General features: G+C 40.7%; 1 protein-coding gene across 1 annotated transcript; it reads left to right on the top strand.

Annotated features, from left to right (window-relative positions):
- Positions 1-7,259: 7,259 nt before the first annotated feature.
- LOC134366560 (probable ATP-dependent RNA helicase DDX53) lies at positions 7,260-9,098 on the top strand (the record flags this gene model as incomplete). Its single annotated transcript, XM_063082927.1, has 1 exon — positions 7,260-9,098. A coding segment is annotated over exon 1 (1,839 nt), but the record flags the coding sequence as incomplete, so codon positions are not given.
- Between the last annotated feature and the right edge of the window lie 2,054 nt (positions 9,099-11,152).

Here is an 11,152-nt window from a genome sequence, read left to right as displayed (position 1 = left end):
GCTGGGGCGTGTCTTCTGCAACCCTCGTCTGTCAGCTGGGCCTTCAAGACCCTGCTCGGCACCGCCTCGCCCAGGAAGTGTACCAGGTTTCTGCTAGGCACAGACGACCGGTCTCTCTGGGTGCCTTTGTAGCATTGTGTAGATCTTTCTCGGGTCTTGTTCACCTTTGTATCCCCCCCGGTATAAACCGAGTCTAGCGCCCGCCTGCAGCCTGCTCTCTGGCAGGTTCAAGCGGACCTGGGAACTCTCCTACCACACTATTCCCAACCAGAAATTCATTAGGCATTTTTCCAAACTGGTGGCCGCAGAGATGGTATCTGCCTCCCAGTAACAGGAAGTTTACCGGGCGCCGGAGTCCAGGGTGTGGTGGAGTGACAGTCGGCCCGCCCGTACTTCCTTGCCCTCCCAACACTGGCCGGGGACGCCCCACGGCACCAGCCCCGCCAGAGAACCGCGGAGGGAGAGGGAGAGGAGGCGGGCCCGCAGGCTCCGGTAAGCCCCGCGCCAGGCCAAGCAAGTGGGAGGGCTCAGTGATGGCCGAGCTGGGCGGAGCTGCCCGCACCTGGGAAAATGGAGGCAGCACCGGGGCGGTTAGTGGCCTGGTGATGCAGGCGGGAGCCGCGTGGGCATCCACCCCCCGAACAGATCTGTGCCAGGGATCACTCACAGTGCTGTGCCAGGTCGAGCGCTCACTCTGTCTCTGGTTTGCCGTCTTCCGTGTTCTCGGCAGCTGCCGCCTCGGGCTGTTCAGTCGCGGCGCGGCTCGGGCACCCCCAGGAATCTTCTTTAATGCCGGCCTGAAACCTCGAATCCTGAATAGGGCAGTTGGCCGCCTTCAGCGCGGCCCCGGCCTCCGGGGTCCTGTCTGCATCCACAGCAGCCCTGGCACCGTGTTCCCTGTTTCGAGACTCGCTTTTGCAGCTAAGAAACAGTTCTATTCCTGCTCCACACTTCAAAGCTGTTGCCTGTAAATGAGGCAGCCTCTCCTGCCGGGGGCAAAGTGGCGTTCAGCCCCCACGACCGGCCAGCAGCTGCAGTCCTCCCTTAAGAGATGGCAAGAGGAATGTCCACAAGTTTCCTGGCTGCCTGAGGCCCAGTGGCCGCCTTTTCCACCTCAGCTACTCCACGCCAGCCGCCGCAGCCGCCGCCATCTTGAAACCCCCTGGGTTTATTTCTTCCCTCCAGATTTTCAAATTTGTTGGCACATATTTGTTTATAACAATCTCTAACTCTTCTCTGTATTTCCGTGGTATTGGTCATAATGTCTCATTTTTCATTTCTGATTTTTGGTATTTGGATCTCCTCTCTTCTTTTTTTAGTTAGTCTGGCCAATGACTTGTCTATTTTGTGTTTCTTTTCAAAAAAACACAACCTTTTGTTTCGTTGATTTTTTTGTACCATTCTTTTGGTCTCTATTTCATTTAGTTCTTCTCTGATTTTAATTACTTGTTTCTGTCTACTGCTTTTCGGATTAGATTGTTCTTGTTTTTCTAGTTCTTTGACATTTAAAGTTAGGTTGTTTATTTCTATTCTTTTGAATCAAGCACTTATTGCAATAAACTTCCCTCTTAGTACTGCTTTTGCAGTTTCCCATAGGTTTGGGTAAGTTGTGCTTGTGTTTTCATTTGTTTCAAGAATTTGTTTTGATTTCCTGCTTTATTTCTTCTTTGACTCATTGGTCATTCAAGAGCATGTTGTTTCATTTCTATAAGTTTGTATAGTTTCCAAAGTTTTGTTTGTTGGTAATTTCTAATTTTATTCTCATATATATACATATATTCACCATATATCAAAATCAACTCAAAATGGATTAAAGACTTAAGTATTAGACCTGAAACCATAAAACTCCTAAAATAAGACAGAGAGGAAACACTTGAGGATGTAGGTCTGGACAAAGACTTTGTGAAAAAGATCTCAAAAGTACAAGCAACCAAAGAAAAGATAAACAAATGGGTTTATATCAAACTAAAAAACTCCTCCTGTACAGCAAAGGAAACAATCAACAGAGTGAAATCACAACCTACAGAATGGGAGAAAATATTTCCAAATTATACATCTGACAAAGGATTAATATCCAGAATATACAAGGAACTCAACAGTATACAAGAACTTAACAGTAAAACAAACAAACAAAAAAATCCAATTAAAATATGGGCAAAGGAGCTGAATAGGCATTTCTCAAAGGAAGACATACAAATGGCCAACAGGTACATGAAAAAATGCTCAACATCACTGAAATGTAAATCAAAATCACATTGAGATATCCTTTCACCCCAGTTAGGCAGGCTATTATCAAAATGACAGAGAATACCAAATGTCGCCTAGGATATGGAGAAAGCGGAATGCCCCTACAGTGCTGGTGGAACTGTAAATTAGTACAGCCACTATGGAAAACAGTATGGAGGTTTCTCAAACAGCTACAGATAAAACTATCCTATGATCCAGCAATGCCACTACTGAGTGTATACCCAAAAGAATGGAAATCATCATGTCAAAGGGATGCCTGCTCTCCCTTGTTCATCGCAGCTCTATTTATAATAGACAAGATATGGAACCAACCTAAATGTCCATCAGCGGATGACTGGATGGGAAAATGGGGTATACACAATAGAATACTACGCAGCCATAAAAAAGAATGAAATTTTGCCATTCACAACAACATGAATGAGCTTAAAGAAAAATGTTAAGTGAAATGAGACAGGCACAGAAAGAGAAATACTGCAAGTCCTTACTCATAAGCTGGAGGGAGGGTGGGAGGAGAGAAGGCAGGAAGGCTTCCCTGAACTTTCCCCCAAGGCCACATTGGGTTTTCTTTCCCCTGAAAGTTTAACATCCTTCTATCTCTCATCTCATACCTCCTCTAGTGACAGATCAGACCTAACTCCCTTATAGGCCTTTACCTCAAGTTTCCATCCACCCAGACCTCCCTCCAGCCTGTAACCATGAGTAACAACTCATAGCACCCTGACTTGTGTTTGCTAATTGTCTTAGTCTGTTCAAGCTGCTATAAGAAAACACCACAGACTAGGTTGCTTATAAACAGTAGAAATGTATTTCTCACAGCTCTGGAGACTGGGAAGTCCAAGATCAAATCACCAGCAGACTCAGTGTTTGGTGAGGGCCTGCTTCTTGGTTCACAGCAGTCTTTTCACTGTAGCCTCACATGGCAGAAAGGGCAAGGTGTCTCTCTTGAGCCTCTTTTATAAGGGCACTAATCCCATTCATGAGGGCTCTGCCCTCATGACCTAATCACCTCCCAAAGGCCCCACCTCCTCATACCATCATCTTGGAGGTTAGGGTTTCAACATATGAAATTTGGGGGGACACAAACATTCAGACCATACTAATGTTCTAGATCAATGCTTATAAGTACTTAGGTTTCATATACCAGTAACATTTCAAAGCCTAAACTTGCCACTGGCACTAGTTTTACACTCTTTCTTGCCCTAGGAAAAATCTTTTAAAATCACTTGTTATCTTCATTCCATTTTTAAAAGGATATTTTACAGAAAATAAAAGGCCATAATGTTAAAATAAAATAAAAAATTTAAATTGAATGAATTTATATTTGTGAAAAAAAAAATATTATCCTTAGTTTTTCATTTTGATGTGGACCAGAGGAAATTCTATTGGGGAAATCCTTGGACAGGCATTTGGTGACCTCCGTAGTTGTCTCTCAACACCTTTGATTCCTATACCATGGATAATTGACACTGGGAGAGTTCCTACTACGAACCAACTTCTGTATCTTTATATGTGTCTCTATGTGTGTATGGGATAGGTATTAGCATGCTATTCTACAGATAGCAAAACTAAGGCATAATAAGTTTGGAACTTGCTCAAGCACTCACAGAAAATAAGTGGTGGAAGTGAGATTTGAACCCAGTTATTTAGGCTCCAGTGTTCTTGACTGCTATCCCACACCGCTGCAACTTCTTTCAACTCTATGGTATGAGTATGGTTCTATGCACAAAATAAACACACCAGTATGTGCAAAGATCATGGTAGTTTTTGCCATAATATATCACATCTTCTGAACAGAGTAATGGCCCGATATATGAAGAGTCTTCAAAAGGTTCATGAAAAGATTCATATTATCTTTTATATTTTAATTCTATTTTCCTATCAACTTTTTGAAGTACACTCACATATCATCCCAAGAAGACTATTTCTGAAAAGGGTATTTATAAATTGTAAAGTGCTGTATGGATGTAAAATCTGCTATAATTAGTATAATTATCAACACCAACTAGAATTAAAAAAGTCAAGTTTTTCTTAGGTCATCAAAGAAGGTTTATTAAATAAAACAGTATTTCTAAGGGAATCCCATCTACAATATTTTAGGCCAGCAGAATTAACTGATTTATAGGAGAGTTTGTGGAAATTAGAGTTATTGAAAATTAGCCCAATTCACTGCCTGCAGTATTTTACTACCTTGCTGTTGCCTATAAGGTCCTAGGAACCACCCTAAACAAAACGTTGGGTTGTCTTAAACACATTCTTGTCATTCCTTACATCACCTTTCTTCTTACCTTGAGACAAACTTTACCTAACCTTTACCAGAAACTCAGTCCCTTCATTCTTTGTCTCTCTGCCCAACAAGAACCTCTTAGCCAGTTACTTCACTCGAAAGCATCTGACAACATCGCACTTTTGTGTTTTTTCAAGAGCATGGTAATAAAGTACCATGATAAGCCACAGGGGTTTATATTGAGTGGGAACATTTCAGACACAAGGGACAAAACTACTGTAGAGATACTTGAAGAAAAGAATGTTATACTGGTGGCCCTTAATTAGATAACAACCAATTTTTCCAACTGATAAGGTCCATCATAGGTGGTAATGAATGACACTGAAGGCACAATCCCTCTCTGTACTTGCAATACCCATAAAAGTCTCCTATCAGTTCTGTATGATCCCAGTAATTCACCACAATGGATTTCACCTTAAAGTACTCTGCTCTCTACTCAAATTTTACAGCTACCCCTCTCCCAATAACATGACCTTCCTTCACTTCACTTTCAAGGCTTCTTCTATTCTTCCATATCACTCACATAAAACAACAGTAAAAGCTAGTCACCTTATAGCAAAGGAATACAAGCCCCTGTCCACAAGTCAAGGAATGGTTCTGGGTTTATATCTCAACATAAATGCATTATTGAAAAACTGATGGTATAAATTCACTAGTTTAGTTAATAGTAACACACTAATAGTGATTTCCTATATTTGACAAATAGATCACGGTAATGTGAGATGACAAGATTAGAAGAAACAAACAGGTTGAGGGGTATATGGGAACCCCCCTACACTATCTGTGTGACTGTTCTGTAAATTTGAAAGTATTCCAAAGAATAAGTTTATTCTAAAAATTGATGAGGAGGTCCATTGGCCAATTCCTTAGGGTAACTTTCAGTTAAGAAATTAATTATCTCAATGCTTGTAATTATCAGAGCTTTGGGGCTATCTATTAAGCATGGTAACTTTATCAGAGGGAATGTATGGTGCTGCATTTTCCAAACATATTTGGACAGAACCCTTTTTTCTTTCTTCAAAAAGTTTCTTTCCAGAAAAGTGCTGACATAGAGAAAGTTTTTCCCAACGTGTTACAGACTCTTATCTTATACTGGACCATGTTCAAATTTTAATCAGCATCTTTGTCTGAAGAGAGAAAGAAGCCATGAACATTAAATTGGCAGAAGATTTGAAACTAGGGATAATATGATGGATGAGAAAATAATCACTAAACTTAAACTTAATAGGCTACGTCAATTGACCAAACTTAATGGGATGAATATAAAAGGATAAACATAGAGTTTACTTTTAGTTAAACAAATTAAAAACAAAAAATCAACAGAGTAAGTTCAGGATGAAGAAGAACGGACTTAAGTGCCCATTATGTTACTACGAACAGCTTTGTGTCTCAGGAGATCTTAGGTCAACTTAGTAGAACTGCCATGCTCGGTGAAGAGGCCCTAAAAGTACTTTTATGGTAAGGCCATTTCTGCAGATCTTTTTTTTTTTTTTTTTAAGATCTATGTGCTGCATAAGAAAAGGTCCTCATTGAGACATTTCCAAAGCAGAGGGAACAGGATGATGTGGATCTGGGAAACTATGTCATAGCAAGAAATGTTGAAGAAACTCAAATGTTACCCTGATGAACAAACATCCTAACGGGATTTGACAGTGGTCCTTACATACACAGGGATACAAGGAGAATGAAATCTATTCTGTGTAACTTCAGAAGTCAGAAGAAGGATCTAAGGAAGCAAGTGGAAGCACATCATCTCTGTGACCATTAAACAGCCTCACAAAAGAATGAACATCCTTGAAATGAAGTGAGCTTCCTGCCTCTGGGATTGTTCAAATAGAAGCTGGATGCCCAGCTGTCCAGATTGCTGCCAGGTTGTCTTCTGCATTATACCTGATAAATGACTTCTACAGAACCTTCTAGTGCTAAGATCTCAGAATATATGAAACCACAGGGAAAGGGAAAAAATTAAGAGGCACCGAGAAGAATGACAAACCGCTGAAAACACCCCCAAAGGTCCCTCAGGCCGCACTCTGCCTCTCTTCTAACCATCATCCCTGTGATAATATCTGGAAACTGCCTGGACAAGTGCTGGGGTTTAGCTGAAGAATCAGAGGCAAAATGCCATCCCTGAGTATGTACCTGAGAGACCATTGATGGTATAATTTAATTTACACTAGAGGGCAGGGGAGTGATGAATTCCTCTAGACCAAGTATTGTTGATACTCCAAAAGAAATTTACCAAAACAAATAAACACATAAACACACAAGTATACAAACAAATAAGTTAATTTTTTAGAACTCTATTTTTTTCTCCTATGGAAATAATGGGCCTATAAAAAGTTCAATGTGTACAAATTTAAGGCCTGCTTCAAGGTTGCCCCCAAGCTGAGCCAGAACTATCATGACGAGAGTGAGAGTGAGCTGGACACTCAGGTCACAAAAGTTAGGAAGGCGCTCTCTCAGGGTCCTGTAATTGCTGGCAGGGTCAGCCCCTGAGAGGGAGTGCCTCTTTAAATGTACGTCACAGCCACCTGCTTACATCACACTAGTCCCGGCCCCGTGATTGGTCAGGCATTCAACGCCCCTCCCCTCTGCAGCCTCAAACACTGGTTGCTTAGGTAACAGCCGCTTCAAAGCCTGCAGAGTGGGAGGCTGCAGACCAGACCTTCTCGCATCTCCTGACCGTATGTAGGCCAGAAGCTGGCACCGACACTACCTCTACCCTACAATGTCCCGGGTCCCGGACTGGAAGAGGGCAGAGCGTAGTCCAGGAGCTCCTGGGGCCAGCTGCGATGACAGAGGTGGCAGAGGCAGCAGTTGGAATGGCCCCTCAGGCGGTTTGGGTCCTAGAGCCGCAGGCTCCCATGAACCACCACTCTGCTTTAGACTGGAGAACCACCTGGTTGGCTCAGTCATTGGTCGTGGTGGGTCAAAAATAAAAGACCTACAGCGTTCGACAAACACTAAAATACAGATTAAAAAGGGGGATTGCGAAGCAGTAGTGAAAATTTTTGGCAGCAAAGATATGAAAGCAAAGGCCAAGGCAGCTATAGATACTCTTATTAAAAGACAAGAAAGGTACCGTTCAGAATCGGATGTGGATAATGCTGCGTCCCAACCTCCTGTTGGGAGAGACGTAAGCACAGTTAACGTTGTCAGAGAAGCTCCGCCATTGATGGATTTGGATCGTATTAAGGCAGAAGCCGTGGCGTGGGAAAAAAGAAAGTGGGCAGATTTACCACCAATTAAGAAAGACTTTTACACAGAATCCAAAGCTACAAGCTCCATGTCTAAAGAACAGGTAGACAAGTGGAGGAAAGAAAATTACAACGTAATGTGTGATGACTTGAAAGATGGTGAGAAGCGTCCCATCCCTAATCCAGCTTGTGAATTTGAGGACGCTTTCCGTCCGTACACAGAACTTATGAAAAGCATAACAAGGGCGGGTTTTCAAAAACCAACACCAATTCAGGCACAGGCATGGCCCATTGCCTTAAAAGGAGTAGATCTTATAGGAGTTGCCCAAACTGGCACAGGCAAAACATTGTCCTACTTAATGCCTGGGTTTATTCATCTTGATGGTCAACCGATATCTAGAGAACAAAGGAATGGACCTGGCATGCTAGTCCTCACTCCCACCAGAGAATTAGCTCTTCAGGTGGAAGCTGAATGTTCTAAATATTCATATAAAGGTCTGAAAAGTATTTGTATACATGGTGGTAGAAATAGAGAAGGACAAATTCAAGGCATTACCAAAAGTGTAGATATCATTATTGCAACTCCTGGAAGACTGAATGACCTGCAAATGAATAAGTTTGTTGACCTACGAAGCATAACCTACTTGGTCTTAGATGAGGCAGATAAAATGCTACATCTGGGGCTTGAGCACCAGATTAAGAAAATTTTGTTAGATGTGCGCCCAGATCGGCAGACTGTTATGACAAGTGCAACTTGGCCAGATTCTGTCCGTAGACTTGCACAGTCTTATTTGAAAGAGCCTATGATTGTTTATGTTGGCACTCTGGATCTAGTTGCTGTAAACACAGTGAAGCAAAATATAATCGTTACCACAGAAGCAGAAAAACGAGCTCTTATCCAAGAATTCCTAGAGAATATGTCACCAAAAGACAAAGTCATAGTGTTTGTCAACCGAAAACTTGTTGTTGATGACTTATCAAGTGATTTTGGTATCCAAGGCCTCCCTGTGCAATCACTACATGGTGACAGAGAGCTATGTGATCGAGAGGAAGCATTAGAAGACTTTAAAAGTGGAAAAGTGAAGATATTGATTACAACTGATTTAGTATCCCGAGGACTTGATGTTAACGATATCACACACGTATATAATTATGATTTCCCACAAAACATTGAAGAATATATCCACAGAGTAGGACGTACTGGACGAGCAGGAAAGACTGGAACGTCAATTTCCCTTATCACTCAAGATAATTCAAAGATTGCCAATGAATTGATTCAAATTCTGAAAAGAGCAAATCAGAGTGTCCCAGAAGATCTTGTAGCGATGGCCAAGCGATACAACTTCCATAAACAAAAAAAGGGGACACAGAAAAAAGACCAGGAAAATCTTGAGGAAAACCCAAGAAGAATTATGTTTACATTGAAAAGTTGTACCAGCTACGGGAAGATTTAAGGCATGTTGAACATACACAGTATTCAAGATACATAAGAAAGTTATTGGAAACATACTGGCAGTTTGAAGACATAACTGATTCTTAAATAACTCTAAGCTTTCAATACTGTGTATGTTCTTTAATAAAAAAATGTTTTTAAAATGAGAGCATGAGATACTTTGTGGGGAAAAATTGAATGCTATGTATTGGTAAAATCTTGTTTCTTTAATAGTCTGCCATGTCGATCTGTCTTAAAGACTTGGGAGAAGGCAGTGATGGTGCTTTTCTTGCTTTATAATAGTTGCGCTGAATTGCAGCATACATCGCTTTCATTAAGCTTATTCCAGTCAAAATATTCTCTCCCCAGCACCCCCAATGGTTGGTGCCACAGTAATCCCTAAACATATCTCCACTGTCATTCCTGAATTATTTTTTAGTTCATTAGAAAATAAGTGCTAAATCTTCTAGAAGATTCTACAGTTCTATATTATCTGATAGATGTAACCAAGAGAACACGTGTCTGACTGTCTGGGAATCATATCCTTACGTGAATTCTGTCACTAACCCCTGATTAGAAATTCCAGGGAGGTCACTTGTCTTCTCTAGGTCTCAATTTCTCCACTCATAAAATGGGATGGTTAGATTAAAAAAATTTGGGGTCTCCTTCACCTCTAAAATTTTGTGATATTATAAGTAAAATCGTGTACCCCAACTTTGTATTAACACCTTATAATCTAATCTAGGGAAAATTGCACCCTTGTGTAATAAATTGAACAAAGAAACCCTTTTAAAGATCAGAAATACTTTCTGCATGTTCAGTAATTTTGTAATGTGACTGGCAGGTTTCTTTTTATTCTTTGCTTTTCTTTTCATCATATTTTGTTTTTAATTTTTAATTCAATTTGTCTTGAAAAGGTCAAAACCACATATACACACACACCAGAGGAAAAATTGAGTGTGAAAGAGAAATATGTCATCTACTGGGGAAAATATAAAAAAATCAGATGACACTCTTGCCATAGGAACCCATTTTAGTAAAACTCTAATTTTGTTTATAATTCCATCTCTTATGCCTTACTTAGAAGCAACATACATCTCACAATTGCAAACAATATCGCCACAATGATGCAAAATAAATTCCAAAATTCAGTTTTCATGGAAACGTTGGAATTAGTTAAGACTTAACATTTCTGGCAAAATAAAGAGAAAAATTAATGCAACTGTCTTTTCCCACAGCTTGCTTGCCTTAGTTGTGAACACAAATAAGTCAGAAATTAAGAGGAAAAAAGAGTTAAACACTCTAGGCATAGGTATTTGAGGTTTAAAGTCTGCTTTTAAAGGTTTTATATATAGGCTCAATATCTCCTGATAAAATTAATAGCAATGGTTAACACATTTGAATGACATATACCAGGTGCTTAATCTCATAATTTCTAATATTCATAAGTAACCTACTCAATCATGTCTAAATAAGAACAACAACAAAAACTATCACACAGTGTCTGTGAGTAAGAAAAGTGTGCATTTCTTCTATAAGAAAAAGCTGAAAAGAAGAGCCAGTGTATGCAGAAAGGTAAGTAGAGACAGAAGAACGGTTCTTAACCAGGGGTACTTTGCTACCCAGGAGACCTTTGCCAATATCTGAAGACAGTAATGGTTGCTACAACTTTGGGCGGGGGGTGAGGAACTACTGGCATCTAGTGGGTAGAAGTTGCTAAACACCCTGCAATCTATGGATAGTCCCACACAACAAAGAATTATCTGGCCTAAAACAATAGTGCTGAGATGGAGAATCCTTGAGAGACCATAAGAAAAACAAAACAACCAGTTGCATAGGAACCAAGAAGGGGCTCCTTTGGGAACACAGGGGCCTGTTTAGAATAGGGAATGCACAAAGGGCAAAAGCCTTAAGTGCACAGAATGGGAACATTATGTGCTGAAAACAGCACATGCTGGAAACAGCAAAGATGTCCTGATTCATTAGTAGGAA

The sequence above is a fragment of the Cynocephalus volans genome, chromosome X (genome assembly GCF_027409185.1).
Source record: "Cynocephalus volans isolate mCynVol1 chromosome X, mCynVol1.pri, whole genome shotgun sequence".
NCBI lineage: Eukaryota > Metazoa > Chordata > Mammalia > Dermoptera > Cynocephalidae > Cynocephalus > Cynocephalus volans.
This window is presented reverse-complemented; position numbering and strand designations above follow the sequence as displayed.